This window comes from Aythya ferina (assembly GCF_964211825.1).
Source record: "Aythya ferina genome assembly, chromosome: 2".
Taxonomy (NCBI): domain Eukaryota; kingdom Metazoa; phylum Chordata; class Aves; order Anseriformes; family Anatidae; genus Aythya; species Aythya ferina.
In genome coordinates, this window is record NC_140297.1 from 26,373,500 (window position 1) to 26,391,646 (window position 18,147).

At 39.6% G+C, this 18,147-nt stretch overlaps 1 protein-coding gene across 8 annotated transcripts in view; it reads left to right on the forward strand.

Moving 5' to 3' along the window:
• The window catches only part of DYNC1I1 (dynein cytoplasmic 1 intermediate chain 1), a 188,842-nt gene that overhangs the window by 14,759 nt on the left and 155,936 nt on the right, over window positions 1–18,147 (forward strand). For 2 of the 8 annotated variants that reach the window (XM_084510209.1, XM_084510213.1), the window contains exons 3-5: window positions 1,091–1,208; window positions 3,172–3,286; window positions 5,556–5,697. In XM_084510209.1, coding sequence (XP_084366335.1) covers window positions 1,101–1,208; window positions 3,172–3,286; window positions 5,556–5,697 — 365 coding nt within the window. In that variant the 5' untranslated portion in view covers window positions 1,091–1,100. The remainder of the gene's footprint in view (window positions 1–1,090; window positions 1,209–3,171; window positions 3,287–5,555; window positions 5,698–18,147) is intronic. The other 6 variants (XM_084510211.1, XM_084510215.1, XM_084510214.1 and 3 more) reach the window with 4 other exon arrangements.

Consider the following 18,147-nt stretch of genomic DNA (forward strand, 5'->3'; position numbering starts at 1 on the left):
TTTCAAAACTGTAGGAAAGGGTTGGTATCACAGAGATCTGATATCTTTAGAGATCTGTCCCTGTTTCTCTATGATATGGCTTCATATCCTTCTACTCCTCTGTTTCAAGGCTCATGTAACACCAGCGTAGGTTGGCAGAGTTTCACAACATGACTAGTGTAACATGGCTTCACATCACTTTCCTACAGAGAGTTGTGTTTAAGACTGAATGGTGGAGGGGGGGTCTATTAGCTAAGAAGTGCTTTTGCCAGATTTGCTTGTTTGACTGGAGTTCCCATAGGAAGAAGAGGCACACCTCCTGCCTCTTGGAAGGGTGATCTGAGCACAAGACTTTAACACGTGCCACCTTGTTAAAGACAAGTTCAGCTTTCTTAGGTTGCCTGGTTTTGTAATTTGTCCACAGGCTTTTGGGTGCTGTGGCCCAGCTTTCCCTGGAGAGCATGGAGGAGTTTCCTGCCCACAGCTTGGTTAGCGTGCTCCACTGGGGGGTGAATGAGTGGTGGAGAGTACTGCAATGGGGCTGCCGGGCTGTGCCTGGCTGAGCAAGTGGAATGAGAGGGGAATCTGGGATAACAGTCACTCAAGGCACATGCAGAAGCAAAAGCTACCAGATTTTCCAGTTTTTGCCATTAAAATTCCTAGTTGTCTAGGATACATCGGACTGCTTGGGGCACATCTCTTTCAGGTACCTAAAATCAAAATCTGTTTGTGGACCTGGGTCTTACAGGCTGGCAGAGGTGTTGAATCTGATGAAAGTCAAAAGACATCAGTTTCAGTGCATAAAAGCATTAAAGCATTAGTTTGAACAGCAGACAAAAATGGTTTTTCTTCACAAAGGTGGTTTTCTAATAAAGACAATTTGGAAATATATTCCATGGTTGGTGATGTTCTGGTCTGACTTCTTGAAAATAAAATTACAAAACAAATACTCTGCTTGCTATGATGTATTCCAAGGGGCAGCATTTATGTAGGAGTATATTTGTAGCAATTTTAGAAGTGCTATTTTTGATATAAGTTTGTGGTGTTTTTTTCAGTAGATAGGGAAGATGTTTATTTATTTTTCACATTGGTTTCCATATTTTGTTTCCAGCAGAATCAAAATGTCAGACAAAAGCGATTTAAAAGCAGAACTTGAGCGCAAAAAGCAGCGTTTGGCTCAGATAAGAGAAGAAAAGAAACGGAAGGAAGAAGAAAGGAAAAAGAAAGAGGTAAATATGCAGAGTGCCTGCTCATTTCTGCAGAATGGTCTTGCTGAGTGTTGTATACTCCAAGGTATCTGTCATGAGGAATGAGATCCTGAAACCTGCATCAGTCTGGCCTTAAAATCAAAATGCTTATTTTTGTCAAGAAAGTTGGGATGAGGGTATTGCTTTTAAAACCAACGTGCTGTCAGATGACAACAGTTTAGACAACATGATGTGTATGTGTGTATAGAAAGAAAAATTGATTTGCCACGATGCTTTTTCCTGGGCTTTCCTTCAATGGAAAGGGAGTGGAGAGTGCAGAAAGACAGAAAGACGTCTTACATTTTTTTGAAGCCATTACAATCTAAATATGTATTTTGTTCTCTGAAGACCAGCTTGATTACTGGCTAAGGCAACAGATTTACAATTATTATTCTCCAGTAAAGTATAACATAATTGCAATTGCATTTTCATCTTCTGGCATGGGTGCATCTTTCAGTTCTGTTAAAGTTTGATTGACATATTAGTTTATTTGTCCTTGACAATATGCATTAGGTTTTTCATTAAGGGATTTGTACTTCTTTTTATTCAGTCACTTAGTGGAATAGAGGTGAGAATTGACAGGGAGTGGATATTCATTTTCATGCAAAGTCAGAGAAGCATTAAGTGATTATGTTTCTTTTCCTTCAAATGTCAACACTTACCATAGTTTAAAGCACCTGTTATCCTTTACTAATAACTGGTTTCCTTTTAAACTGACACTTTAATATTGTACATGAATTTCATGGAATTACCGTGGAAATGTGATGTGATCCAAGAAATCCATGTTCTAGTTTTGGCTGTCTTTTTAATCTTTTTTCATTTGAGACATTTTTGTGCAATTACCGACACACATCCCAGTGAGGCTTCTAGAGGTGCTACGGGAGTCCTCTGTAAACAAGACTTGAAATGTTAACATTTTCAGTGTTTGTCACTAACCTGTTAATGAGTTAAAGAGATGGGAGACAAGCTAATGTCTTAAGGAACCTATTAAATTCTTTTCTTTGTCCCCTGCCTCTGGTTTTACATCTTGTGGAGATCCTGCTGTGGTTGGAACTTTCCATCCGCCCATATAGCCAAATGCAGCTAAGGACACCCAGCTCTACAAATTAGCTGTAGTGCCTGAGCGTGGCACCATAAATGTGGTATGCTGCCTGATTTTGAAGTTTCTGGTCTTCAGGAATGAAGTCTAACATTCAGTTAGATGAGTAGATGGTGCAGAAGACTTGTCTAAAACCTCACATACTATAAGATACTTCAGGCTAGCTTGTGGGAACAGCTTGAGCTCAGGTATGTTCTTTTTCTGTAAAAGTTGGAGAGTTTTCCTCTGTCCTGGCTGCATCCAAACCAGAGGAGATGGAGATGCTTCTGAACTTCTAGGTTTGCCAGTGTACCTGTACCTTAGACCAGTATCAACCTGTATCTTAGACCAGTATCAACAGCAGGCTGGGGCGCCCTGCAAGTTCCTTATGTCCTATCCTCCGGCTTCAACAGAGAGGGAAACCTCTCTGTTCGGAGGCTAGACAAGATCAGCCAATACAGAAGTAAACATAGGATCCAAAATAGAGAGGCAGGTGCCTCCAGGCATTGTCTATAAGAACTCTGCTGTAATTGGTATATTTCAGGCATGATAAAATAATAGACACAGCCAGCTGTGTTTTGCGTTGCAGCTTACTGGTTACTGCACTAGACTATGAAGTAGAAAATGGGTTCAGTTCTCTTGTGTGCTTGGGCAGCAAGCCTGGTTCTTTCAATGGACTGCTCTAACCGCTTGTCTGGAGTACCACTTCTATCCATCTGCCCTACTAAATTAGAGAATGGTGACCCAAATATAAGGGATTCTGGCTAATGCAGATGTTGTTTCTCTTATTTCTGGGTTCTGGTAGGCCTGAGAAAGCCATTCTATGTGGATGAAATTTTTATATATTTATATATATTTTTAATTCAGGCTGATCTACAGCAAAAGAAGGAACCAGCTCAAGAAGATTCTGACCTAGACCGCAAAAGAAGAGAGACAGAAGCTTTGTTACAGAGCATTGGTATATCTCCAGAACCACCTCTAGGTATTTAAGAGGAGCATACTGTGAAGCATTCAGTTCTGCCATAATGAATGCGTTCTTTCTAATAAAGCATGCTTTGCTTTTTTGATTTTTGGCTGTATTAGTGAAGTGAACTCTTCTGTTTGAATGCCCACCATACCATTCACATATACCAGCTCATGGCATTTTAAGTACTTATCATTGCCAGAAACACCCGTTTCATTTCTTCAAGAAATTTTTGTGAATGTAACGCAGGCGGTTTTGCATACCAGTAGTGATTTCTTTTCTGATGGATTAATAGATCTTCTGTCACATCTATCTGATGACCCACAAAATAATATAATAAATGCTGTACTTCATTAGCCCCAAGTTCTGTTTCATAAATACAGATTAAGCGTTTGCTAAGGAAGGAGGAGAAAAATTGTGTGGGAGCTCCCATTGATCTTCTCTAAAAATCAAGCAAAATGGGAGAGGAGAAGTAAAAAGACAAATCACAATTACCAAAAAACTTATCATCAGATCATTATTGTAGATTTCAGATCTGGTTCCATGTGCTTTACTGCTTTTTTGTTGGTGGTATTTCAGTTGTGGAAACTGCAAAGTTTAAAAATACATGTGGCAAAGTTTTTAGTATCTGAATATTGGTTATCTTGATTAAGTTCTGGCTGACACATTGGGTGGCCCTAAAGTGAGAACTTCCTAAACTATATTTTGTAAATTATATAGTGATATTACAAAATCAGATACATTTTTAATATTTGAGCATTTAAAATTTCTATTTCAATTTATATATAATTTATTTATTTATGAACTCATTTTATCTTTCAAAGAGGAGCCACGGATTTTATCTTTCTATATATGATAAAAATAACACACATTCATATTGTAAATTATTGGTTCTTAGTTAATTATTATGTATTTGATACTATCAAAAGAACATGAAGATTCACATATGAAATGATCTGTTTTAGATAAACAATAGCATTCTATCCTCTTTCATTCCCTATGTATACACTTACAATTAATATACAAAGGAAGCTTTAATTCTGCCTTCACATATGCATATGATACCCTGATCCCACTGTGAATATGGATGGTGTGTGAATATACATAAACAGCTATGATATACCTGTAACCTGCCAAAGGACTGTCATGAAGATGAATTCACTTTTCATGCTGCAGTCATTTCTGTGACAGTCTCTAGTGAGAATCCATATGAAATGTTTGACCACATGGAAAATCCAAGTCTCTTGACAGGTCTGTCATTATACATTATAGAGCATAACAAAATAGTATAAAGTTTCACTCTGTAAAATCTATGAAAGGAAATGCACATGATTTAAGCCAAATGGAAAACTTATTTTTTGCATTAAAACCCCTTTTTGTGTTTTATTCAGTGTAGCTGCTTTGAAGAATACTTGCATTAAACCTTGAATTGAGCCACCTCTTCATTTTAAATATTTTTGAGAAACCATTTTAAAAGAAATCAAGATATTTCTACTTTTTTATTTTTTTACTTCCTTGCTGAAGAGCTTAAACTTGGGCTGACCTTGAGCTATTAACTTCTTTTCCTGTTAAAGGAAACAAAACTGGATTTGCATGAAATATGCTTCAAAAGCCCTGGCAAGCCAAAAAGAAAATCATTTCTAGAACTTTTGCAAATAGTATCTAAACCAAGGGAAACTTTTCCTTGAGTGTTGAAATCATGTCCCACCTAAAATGGCAACCTTATACAACCTAAATTACTTAAGAAAACAAGATCACTAAGCAAACTAATGTGTATTCTCACCATGTTGGGAAATGATTTTAACTAGCTGGATTTCCTTGTTTAGCTTTTATTTGGGATGTCATTTCTGCACTGCAGTCTTAGAACATATCTAATGGACATTGGCTTTTAATTTAAATGGAAATTTTGAAAAGTTTGCTTGCTCTGTTGCCTCCTTGACATTACCAGAAGAGTTCACTCAGCTTTCTGACAAGACAAGGCCCTGATATTTCTTCATACCTTTAAAATCTTTTGCAAATCATCTTCAAAATATATGTGAGAAAAAAAGTGCTATTTCCACAGATATCTCTTCCACTGATTAGCTGTAGAATCACATTGGGCTTTCAGTCCTGTCTAAATTCATGTCAGTTTTAACACTTCTAGAAGACTTAAAATTCACTTGACTCTCTTCCTTTTCTTTTTCTTTCCTTTCTTTATTTGCTTTCACCATTTCAAACTCTCCTAATCATCCATCCACTATCATTTTGGTCCATTGGTTTTGATTTGTCTGACACTGCTCTTCATCAGTGCAGTCGCTGCATGTGTTAACATGGGATACCTGTTATTTTCATTATTTAGTCCCAACCCCTATGTCTCCCTCTTCGAAATCAGTGAGCACACCCAGTGACGCAGGCAGCCAGGACTCTGGAGATCTGGGACCCATAGGAAGGTAAGACATAGAGACAATGGTGTTGAATAAATGTGTTTGTTCACTTTGCACTTAATTCCACGCTTTTACCTTTGCTTCCATAAATAAGAACATGCTGTATCTAATGTGTACTTCCGTTTCTGCATTTTCCACTGTGTGTCACCATCCTGTAAGACTGGTCTTAGACGTGAGGTAAATAAGTGCACACAGCAAGCTGATTTTAAGATATGAGACAGAATCTTGTATTGGAAAGAAAAGCTGAGTTTATGGTTCTACAGAGGCCAATAGAAATCTGTCATTCTGTGTAGATAGAAGCTAAAAATAGAGGAAGTGCTCAGTTACAGTACCTGTTGCTCATGTGATTGTTTACAGTAATCTTTGTTCATATAACCAGTCCCCTGTGAAGTCCTGTAGAACGTGTCTTTCTGTGTGTAACAGCAGGCTGTCTTGGGCTCCTACATAGCTGTGCATTGCAGTGTGTGGAACTGGCAGTGGTAAAGCAGAGCTTGTATAGAAGCAGGCTGAAACACCCCAGGACCAACTGGCAATTTTGTCTTAGAAACTGTGGATATCAGAGGGTGGGAGGGAAGCGGCTCTCCTCTTGTGGAAAAGAGTGTAAGGGATGGGCACAAGAGCAACCTTCGTATCTTTGTTCATATGGCCAAAATTTGAAATGCAAGTGGCAATTCCTGAGTAATTCCTTGTCTGGAGTAAAAAAGTAACGAGGATGCTGCTATTAAAGGAGCATGTGTTCAAGTAAGAAGAGGCCCAAGCAACTATTCTGTGTATTTTGAAAAATGTAAAACATGGGTCCAAATAGCTTTTTTTTTTTTTTTTTTTTTTTTTTTTTTGTGTTAAACCAACTCAACATAAAACCAGCTCATCAAATCTGTGAGCCAAAAACTCTGATAATGGCTTGAAAACACAGTGATGGCTGTCTGCAATAAACAGTTGTAAGGAATAGGTGACATGCTTCTACCTACATAAACGCAATCTCAGAGAGCTTCAGGTCATCAGGTTTAATACCACACCAGCCTTCCGCTTAAAAAAAATTACAGTTCTGCTAGCTGAAAGTATATTGTGTTCCCCTTCAGCCAGATGCAGATACCTTCCATTGAGAGGAGGAGGTTGCACAGCTGTTGCTGAAAGCTGCTCAGCCCTTCTCTGTCTACCCTCTAGAAGGAATGGAGTTTGTTAGGAGGGAAAGCTCCAGCCTGTGAGATTTATCTGTTCAAAACATGGTAAATAGTGCAATGCTATATTCATAAGCAAATGCCGTAGACTTCAGCAAGTCAGAATACCTTGAGCAGAACAAAAAGTATTTAGACTACTGTTTAGGATAAAGTTATTCTCCACAGTACTACAGGCAACTGTGACAATGTTATCTGGAGACCTCTAAATTCCTGTTTTCCTTCTGAGCATTAGTGGTGTAACTTTTTTGATCTTAAGATAGTGAAATACCCTTGGAGGAATGTTTTTTAATAAGGCCTACACTAGCACTTTAAATTCTGCCCAACAGCCAACAAAAGCACATGGCCACATATCCTTACAGAGAACTTCATTTGGTGTCTTCTTCAAAGCTCACGAGGTATTACATTGTGGGGTATCATTTTAGATCCATTTTCTGGATTAGTGAGACCGTACTGGGAATTCCAAGACCTTACTTGCTGTCCACGGGTTTGCTTGCCATCCTCTCTGGTATTCATAATGCTGTGTTTTGTACCAGGACAGCCAAGGGTTTTTGTGCCTGGCCTGACTGATGTGTGGTAATGGAAGTTCTACAGGCCCTGGTGAATCCCTGTAACCAGTGGGTAGCACTGGGTGGCAGTGAGCTTGTCACTGGGTGTGGGTAGGTGTATTCAGTGTGGGTTTGTGTGCAGGAGTACACTTAGACATGCACGTGTGGTGGAGCTGTCCAACTTGGAGAGGAAAGAGGCTGCTACTGCCTTTGAGAGAGGCCCTACTGAGAGCTCTGAGGAAAGCAAGAGATCTTTGTGTGTGCCAATGTGAGATAATAATTGCTGGTGCAGAACTAGGTCGTGTTCATACTCCTGTGAGATGTTGGCACCTGGCAGTTGTCAGACTCAATCTATTTATCAGGTATATCTGAGGCTTGTTTCCACTGGCAAGCACCTGTGATTTCTTACAGAACCGTGAGGATAGTTGAGCTAAATCTAGAAATCCAAGCCGCTTTTCAGGAAGGTTCTTGATAAATTGTGAGGGTTCAGACAGTGTTAAGTAGGCCTTGTCCTGGAACCAGAGACCTCATTTGATTTTACATAAGAAGACGAAAACTATCTGATAGCTTGTTCACGATGGAAACTAGTTATATGGGGAGAAGAAGAGCCCCATCAGGCAATGCGTAACAGCAGCAAGTTTTTTGGCATTGAAGCTGGACAAATATGAAACCAGAAAAAACTTTGTAAAATTTTAATGATCAGACAAATTAATCACTAAAGTGATTTACTTAAAAACTCTATTGGATCTTCTATCACTGGACATTTCTCATTCAGGATAATGTGCCTGCCCAACAGGCAGATAATAGCTCAAACAGCCATTCATTCAGAAGAGTCATACAGCTTTTTGTTGCACAGGAAGAAAAGCTACGTGGCCACAATAGTCCCTTTTGGCAGAAGATCTATACATGAGTAGTGCTGCCGGCCTGCAGCACCATTGTCCATTATCTCCAGCATAATAGCTCGAACAACATTGCCTTTTCCCTGATGACATTAAGCTTATTAGCAGAAGGTGTGGGGAGGACTATGTAATAGCACTAAATTATGGAACCATTTCTGTCCCGTGTAGCCCAGGTTTTTGTTTGTTGTTGTTTTTTTTTTTGTTTGTTTGTTTTCTGCTTGACCTTTAGTACCATGTTGCTATTTGTCATAGCCTTTTCACTAAGGACAACACCAGGTTTCAGGAGCATTCCAATGTCCCGTTTGATACACGGCAGGACAGTGTTACAGCAACAGTAAGAAAGACCATGTGGTAGATGAACAGTGGTGCTTGGAATTACTTTGAATGCTTTCAGTTGGACAGGACAGGAAACTTTTTTTTTTTTTTTCTTGGTTGTAGTAGGGATCAATTCTGGGTGAGCAGTGATGTGTTATACGTTGATTCTGGAAGACTTTACCATAACTGTAAGCCTAAGAAATAGGTTTGGCATGTGCTGCTCTTTGTTACGAAGCTGCTCCGAACAGTTCATTACAGCCCTATTGCACAGAGAGCAGTTTTCTTATTTCCACATGGCTTTGCACACCCTGCTTAACTGTCATAAACCAGTGCCCATGGAGAGGCATGGTTTTCTAGTTATCATACCTCAGACATTCTTACATCTCACCTCCTCAGCACTCACAGCTTCATCTGGGGGAGTGTACAAGGACAAACCTTACACAGTGCTTCAAAGCTATGTAATGCAATATTAGGTCTTGTGGGTTAAGCCAGCTTTCTGGAGGAGCCTCAGTACCCTGACACAGGTAGAGCCAGAGCACTAGGGGTCTGCACTTTGCATGCAAGCTCAACATAAGACAGTAGAAATGTGTCTCTGCTGAAAGGATGAGCTCCTGTGACCGAGCAACTTCCATTGCTAATATTAGCCTGCTCTGGTGTGTATCCTTGTGTTATCTGTAAGGTGTCTGTGTGCTCAGCCTGGTGTATTGCACGCTTGGAGGAGCTCCATTTGGGGATGAAGGTGTGATTTAGCCATTTGGCCCATTTTTTTCTCCTTTCTCCTTAGCTGTTTCTGTATGTTCCCAGTTGGATTCATTACCACACAGTTACAGGTTTGCACAGTGGCATCCCAGTTACATGTATTGTCAAACTGGGCTTTGTGTGCGTGTGAGTGCAGTGAAGCTCCATGCATGTAGCATTTTGCACTGGAACACAGGAATCCCATTAGGCTATGTATAAGGTTTCCCACCTTCCATATGCTCAGTAAAATGCAAAAGGCTCAGCTGTCTTGGACATGTAAAGGTTAATGGTTGCTTTTCTTTCTGCAGCAACTTCATCTGTGCTCTTTTGATTTCTAACTTGCATATTTTGCAGCCCATATGTTTAGCTACCTGATTATTTTGTGGGCTACCACAAAGGCAAAGATGATAGGAAGCATTCTGAATCTTCTGGTAGCTGCTATCAAAGAGTGGTTACTTCAGTGTAGTCTTCTATCTGCGGTAATATAATTCAAGCATCCAGGTTGATTATTTCATACTATTTCTCTCACAGTCCATTAGTTTTGGTGTTTTTGTCTAGCTACAGCTATGCATTCTATAATTGTTGATCTTGCTTGGATTAGGGCACTACATAATACTTAGTTTAAATGGTTTTTACGTGGATTATGTTGTTGCTCCATTGACAGCACAGTTTTTGAAATGCATTTGATGCATTGAAATCGGTTAGCTTCCTTCAGAGCCTGCAGTTTATTTGCAGTAAAGCTTTGCAGGGTCAGTCCTTGTAAAGATGAAGCTGTAAATATTTAATGAGAGATAGTGAGAAAATAACTTTGAGCATAGCATTAGGTAGCAAAGAAAAGAAAAAAATAAAGGGAAATCAAATCTTTCAAAGAAGTTCTGTAGCAGTAATGTGCAATTTCTCATAGGAGTTAGACCACTATGTAACCCTGGCTGTCTCATCATCACTGCAGTTTTTTATTTCTAAGTGAAAAGCTGCAGCCATCCTAGGAATAGAACAGCTGTCTGTGATGCTGGAGGGCTTTTCTCAGGGGAGCTGTATCGCCTTTGGTTGGGGCTGTTGGCATGCTTTTTGTCCACTGTGTCAGTTCATCTTGCAGTGACTGTGACCTCTGAATGTGTCCCCAGATTGTGTTCCAGACAGCACAGTAGCAGCTGTCACATCAACTTGGATGTTCTTACTGACAGGGAATCAAGAGCATGTCTTCTGTTCTCTTACTCTCTTTTGAAGTTTGCTGACAATATTTGTCTCCATCTGTGTAAGTTTTCATCGAATGTGACTCTGAGTTTCTTCCATCTACTGTGCATGCTTTGAGCCCCTTGGGTATAAAAAGAATACCTCACGATATGTTTTCTTTCACTGTATTGATGTCTACCCTCAGTTTGTATTGACCTGATGCAGGGAAAAGCAGATGTAATTCCAGACCTTTTTCTCTGCATTGTGGTATTTACTCCTTTTTGTGCAGTTATTCAGTGTTCTGCTTTTATACAATGCCTAAACACACTCATTGGATTTAACTCTACATTGCATCATGTCTGAATCTCAAACACAAACATTTCTTCTTTCTCAGATAATACAGTCACAGGGAAGGAGGTAGCTCTGGAGCATCTGGGCACTGAATGAGTCAGTGCATGGCACTTACTTAAACAATATATTTACCCTTTTGCAGTTTTGTGTGTAACCTTGCTCACTGTCAGCCAAGTCAAAAAAAGGTACATCGAGTTAATAAGCATGTCCTTTGCCACGTAACAATTAAAATCGTAAAGAATTTTTTTGCTGATCTCTCGTAAGTGTATCCAAATGTCACTGAAGTCTTTATGTTCTGTGCTTTTCAGACTTTCTGCCTGAAAAAACAGACTTTGCAACTCAGCTTTTATTTTCACTGTTTTATTTTTAAACAACTCCTTACATAGTCAGTAATAAAACACACTGACAAGCTGAAGAAAGGGTACCAGGATGCCACTCCCCTTTTTAGATGCCTGCTTTGCTGTTTAGACACATGCAGAAGGCAAAGGAAGAGGTTGGATCCTGTTCTCTAGTTCAGTTGTACAGGAAGGTTGGGTTATTGTAGTGGATTGTCTTTTACAGTCTCTGCAGCATGTTTTCTGTAGTCTCTTTAGGTACAGAAAACATCTCTTATAGACCATAATAAAAACACATTTCTGTAAGATCTGCTAAAACCACTGCCACATAACCACATTGCCTAGGGCTCAGCTACTTTATCATTAAGTAAGTGCATTTGACAGGTTCTCTGCACTGATGCTGTTCATCATTGCTGCTTAGCGTTAAATTCTCCACACTTCATTGTGTTACCCATTTCACAAATGACAGGGATCCTCCATAAATGTGACTGGTACAAGTGGGTCTATGTTGTGTTGCCCCAGGAGCAGCAGCTTTAACTATTATGAGTATCAGATTTATTTATTTATTTATTTTAAGACCAGTTTATATGTGCAAAATGGCTTTTAAATGGCTGTTTTACTGGCATACATATTTCATAAATGTGCTGAGCCAAAGGGAAGCACGGAACAATGTAAAGATTTGAAGAGAGCTGCAGGAAAGACCAAGGGAAAATAGCTACTTTATGGTGATCTTCACTTGAATGGTGTTTTATTAAAAAAAGAAGGTTTTTGACCCTAGGGACTGTTGTGCAGCACAGACATGAATCTGAGTGGAGAGTCAACAGAAAGGTTTGTCTGGCGGCTAGAGGCACATGAGGTAACCCGTGGGGTTGTCGCTCTGTTTTGGTGGGTTTGGGTTTGGGATGGGATGTTTGTCATTACAAGATAAGGCAGAATTATACATCCCAGCTGTTCAATTTTCTCCTGTATTTACCATGGTACCCTCCTTGGGATCTCTTGGCACATGAGTTTCATCTTGCAGTTTCTTTCAGTGTTAGAGGCCAAATTGTGCCTTAAGTCTTCCTGGCCTGAATCTTCCTGGCGTGTGTGAAGCAGGAGTGACCTGGGGGCATCCGAGCTGCCTCAGCTATCATTGCTGTAGAAATTCACTGAAATTCACAGAAATTCTCTGCTTTTTAAAGCAAAGCAGCAAATCTCTCACATTTCCCATTTGCAACCCATTTATGTGACAGGAGCAGTGCTGGCCAATCCTTTTCCACAGAGCACAGACTGCTTGGCATGAATACTGCATGGAGCTGCTTGCAAACGTCGGGGCTTGCCCTATATAGGTCCATACATACAGCTGGAGGAAATGGTGGGTTTCTTGCATCCTGTTCTCTCCTTTTGTGCCTGCACAAGAACAACCATAATCCTACTCCTTTACATTCAGTGTATATTTAGCACAAAATTTCTGAAGCCTCTCCCTGCCGATTTTTTTTTTAGCCTGTAAACATAAGCAGACACCTTCGGGACTGATATTTGGCAGTCGCTTTCAAGTGTCTGCACATCTGACCTAGAAAGCAAGGAGTGTTTCTCAGTGCGTGCCAGTTACAAAGTCAGAATGGTCCATATTAATTAGAATCATCTGCAATCCTTTTAGCATGTGAGCCTGTGGCATCATTAAGGATTTTTGTGCTTTCATTCCTGAAGGATGGATAGAGTTCAGTCCTCCAGATCTTTGATTATTTTTCTCATTAGCAAGCATCTCCATGCTATAAATTAAAGGAGAAGGGAAGATTGCCATTCCCAGGGTGCTTCATAAAATGCCTTGGAAACCTGAGCCCCAGCTGCATCCAGAAGAAAATAATATTAATGTTTAAAGCCCCACTTAACCATTTAGATTATCAGCAGTAATTATTTTTCTGTAGCTTTTTCCAGGCATATCATGCATATATTTAGTCAGATAATCAGATGATTTGGGGGACTAATACAATAATGCTTTTAGAAAAAAAAAAAACAGGTCATTTTATTAATCTTTAAAACAACTTACTTGCTAAGGCCAGCTCAGCCTAAGCAGAATTTCTCTTGTATAGAATCTCATCTTGATTTAATTAAATTTTGTGAGATTATCTCTAATGTTAAACTGTTTAACATAGTTAAACTGGTACAGTTTGTACATGTAGACTTTTTCTTCCTCACAAGCCTGCTGAAAAGCTCCTCAGAAAATACCCATTCACAATTTTATGTTTACTCTGGTAAAATAAAAATAGACTCTGAGTAGCTATTTCAGTAACTCCTTTTTTAGGAATTGTCTTCAAGTCCATAAAATGCAAATTCTTGCTACTGGAAAGATTTCACTAAATCCCCAGATCTAACAGTTCTAAAGCAGAATAAATCTAAGCTGGTCTATTAAAAGTCAGATAGTAGTGTCATGAACATTTTTGACATTTTAACTGTTGATGTGAGAAAATCTAACATTTTGATAACTGTCATACAGTGAGTTCTTGTTTTCAGTTTTCTATTTTGTAGCAAAAATCTTCTCTGCTGGAAGGATTTTGCTGTTTCTGTTCATACACATAGGTGCAGTATCACAAAATAAATTGTGTAAAGGAAGGAAAGCATCAACTTTTCTCCTAGCTAGTCAGTTACTCTGACACAAATGTGAAAATTTGCCTTTTTTTCACCTTCTTCAGTTGAATAATACCAGACAGTATTGTAGCTTCTGGCCTTCCTGGTAGCTGTTTGCCTCTTCTGAAACACTATGGATTGTCTTTACTAGATTTGATTAATGAGTATAGCCTTGTCCTTTAGGGGACTGTTTCCAAACCCCCCTGAAGTTTTTGAGAAAACTTTCCTTATCTACACGTCCTTTTGGATCAAAGTGCCCCAATGTGAGTACTGCAGTTCCTTTAAAGCATCTGCAGGACCTGATAACATTTCTGATCATCTGAGTTCTGTTTTGTTGCTTAGACATATTCTTGGTGTAAAAAATAAATACAAATATATATATTTTTTAAAAAAGAGTTTTCAAACCGCTTCAGGGTTTGCTACAGGAACAAAGCGACTTGTGCCTTCCCCCTCCTGAACATGTTTTTTATTAATGCACATTCAAGATGACACTTCATGCTATCCAGCACTTACAGTAAATCTGTGTGAATTCATAGGCTCAGCAGAAGCTTCTAACTATGTGACCTTTTGTCCTCGCAGATACTGCCTGCTGTTCACAGTGACCCTTCTGGTAAACCAGCATAAATTTCCAGACTAAGAAAGATTTCTGTAGTTGTAGCATAGAAACTGTGAGAATGACAAGGCTCATTACATTGCCAGGAGATCATATCCTGTAAAGTAGACCTGAATCAAAAGGACAGACTTCAAATACATGAAATAAGTTCAGCAGATTGGATGAATTTAAGTTCTGATTTACTTAGCTGAATTCTATGGAATTAAAATCAACAAGGCGTTTGTCCTGTTATATATCCTTATAATTAAAACCACGCCAGAATTGTCCATTCTGATTTAAATTTCAAGTGGATTTTGCAAATTATTAAATACGTTCAGCAATATAGCCTTGATTTAAGAAGGATGTTGAAATATACATAGGTTTTAAATATTACCATGTCTATAATTTTTTATAAATATACCTTAAAAAAAAGAGTTTTTTAAACTCATGCCCTTCTGAAAAGTGCTGCTAAGGTTGCCAGGCAGCTGAAAGACAGTGTTCTGCTCCCAGGGAGGTCATAGTTGCTCTTTTTATTGGTGAAGACTGGAAGTCTGAGGTGTCAGCCTGCTTGGGAGTGTAAATGCAAACCCAAGTATCTGGCTGAGCTCCAGCAGTGGTGCCAAACTCCTTGTTTGCTGAATGCATTATGGCATTTTATTTTATGATTACCAGCCCAGCTCTGAATACAAGAATCCACAGTGATGTCTGGCCATTCTGCTATACGTGAGCATCTGCGTGTAAGTGAGCGTCTTGTTGAGAGGCACAAACCCTCCCTAAATGCTGATAACCATCTTGCTTATAATGTGCTTCAGAAAACAAGTAGCACAAGGAAGGTATTTTGTTTTTGCCAATCCTTTCAAAGTGGAACAGATCCGCTAAACAGAGCACAGATGGCACCAGAACAGTGGCTTAAATGCAAAACACCAATTGAGGCAAGTGGCACTTTTCCATCTCTGAGTAATAGCTCTGAGTCTTCTTTTTCTTGATTTTTTTTTTTTTGGAGACATCTTAAGTGTATGACAAATATCAGAAAGTGAAAATTACAGAGGAGAAAATTAAAATTACAAAAATCTAGAATGAAAGGAATAAAAACAAACAGCTTATCTATACACTTATATGTTTTCATACGTGCAGTAGTTTCTCACTGACAGTTTTCTAGTCTTAAATTCATTCTGGCAATGTTCAGACCTTGGGGAAAAAAAGTCTAGATACACAATAGATTACATATTAAACTTGAAAATAATACTGGATTGTAATTTAGGTGAAAATATTTGGTATCATATTGAAGAAATGCATTTAAACATGTCTAAATCCTAGTATTTTACCAGCAATTTTAAAATAAAATCTCACAATTGTTATATCCGGTATTTTTAAGAATACATGAGTTGGGTGGAACCTATTCTTCAATACATTATCCATATGCAGATACACAGTTATAATGTAAGCAGTGCCGAATCTCATGGAAATTGTGATCTAAGCCTGTATTTTAAGCATGGGGCTCATCTTTGCATCAAAGTAAAAAACAAGAGTCTCTTTATTCTTTACTAGTTAGGACTTTTGCCTAAAAGCACTTTTTTTTTTTTTTTTTTTACTGCTCTTTTTTCCAAGTTTGCTTTTTTTCAAGTTGCATTTGAAGTTAGAAGAAAAGAAAGCAAGAAATAGGTGGAACACTGCAGGCTTTCAAACAGCTTTCCTGTCAGAGCAGATAGCATCTTGACTCTTCAGCGCGTGCTAGCAGAGGATGAAAGGGAGAGCACTGAATCACACAACCCCAGAACTGGAAGGCTGAGGTTGGGAGGCGCCACTGGATGTTGTCTAGTTGAACACTTCTGCTCAGAGCAGGGTCACCTAGAACAGGTTGCTCTGGCCATGTCCAGTTGGGCTTTGACTATATAAAATGATGGAGACTCCACAAACTCACCAGTACCCCGGCTCTTTTTTCCTCAGAGCTGCTCTCCAGCCAGGCAGCACTTGGCATGCGTGGGGTTTTTCTTCCCCAAGTGTAGGACTTCGCCTTTCTTTTCATTCAGCTTCATGGTGTTGCTGCCAGCCCATTTCTCCAGCCTGTAAAGGTCCCTTGGATGGCACAGCCATCTGGTTTATCAGTGATTCCTCTCAGCTTTGTATCATCTGCAGACGTGCTGAGAGTGCACTTTGCTCTGTCCTATAGGTAATTAATTAAGATATTTAACAGTATTGGACTCAAACTTCACCTGAGGGTACTCCACCTGTGAATGGCCTCCAGCTGGACATTGTGCTACTGACTGCAGCCTTGTGAGCATGGCAGTTCAGCCAATTTTCAATCTCCTCAGTGTCCACTTACCTAGTCCATACTTCATCGGTTTGTCTATAGGGATAGTTTGGGAAAAGGTATCAAAAGCCTTACTAAACTTGAGATAAACACTATTCACTGCTCTCCATAAAACTAGTCATTTTGTAGATGGGTTTATGGTTGGTTAAGCACATTTTCCCCTTCATAAATCCATGCTGACTACTCCCAAACACCTTTACTATCATGTCCTTAAAAATACCTTCCAGGAGGATTTGTTCCTTCATCTTACCAGGGACCAAAATGGGTCTGAATGGCCTGTAGATTTCTGTACCCTCTTTCAAACACAAGTTAGATATGCTCACAGTCCCACCATCAGTGGCCAGGGAAGGAATAGTTTCTTGAGAATGGGGTGGCAGAGAGGAAAAGTACCTGTGCTGCTCCACTGTGGGGATATAATGTAGGTACTTTAGTGGCATGGTCACCCACCCCAGTTAGCTGGCCTTTCTCCCCAGGTTCCCTGTGGACAGCCACCTCTGACACTGGTTGGAGTCTAGGTTGGGTACTCAGAACTCGTATATGGAGCAATCTCCTGTCGTTCTGCTCCTGTGTAGGAAGCCAGTGATGACTTGTTTCCCTGCTAGAGCACTTCCTTCAAGTACCTGAAGATAGAAGGGTATAAATACCCTTGCTACCTTGGACAGGGAAAGTGACAGTAGTCATTTCTTCCCAACATTCATATGATTATGAATGATAGGAAGAAAGCATTACTCTGGTAAGCAAAGGCGGTTTGAGACTTGATATGCTGTGAGTGACTCCCTCTTCATTTTTTGTCTTTCAGTTTGGGAACAGTCTGTATTTTGCTTAATGGGGTTGGCCTCTGATCTCTGAAAACATCTGAACAGTTCAATCTGTGGAGCCACGGCACACTCCTTCAATGTATTTTGGGTTAGAAGGGCACAGTTGTTTTCCACACAAGGGATCATTGTAAGATGTTGCTGTTAGTGCAAAGGAAGATGCTGGAGCTGGGATCTGTCCCATCCAATGGTGTTTCATTAAATAATGAAGTGTATCACCTAGTAGTACCTGGTGATAGGAGATGCTGTAACATGGTATTTATTTTTCTTCAGTTCTGCTTGAAGGAACGATTTGCAATGCAGCAAAGAGATTTCTACCCTGCAAGAGGCCCCTTGGAAAAGCAGGGTTTGCTGTTACTTCTGTGAGTAGCCTTTTTCAAAAGCACAAATTTTCAGGCCTGGCTGCTCTTGACCTGGGAAGGGAAAGTGGGGGGAGAAGAGAAGTCATGCAGAACACATGTTCTGCAGCATCAGCAACAGATGAGGGAGGATTAGATTTTAGCTTCAGGGAAGAAGAGACAGAACAAAGCTGCCAACATGCTGGATTAGGGCATTTACCAGAGCTGAGCTGTACCACAATCTGACCATAATTCAGGG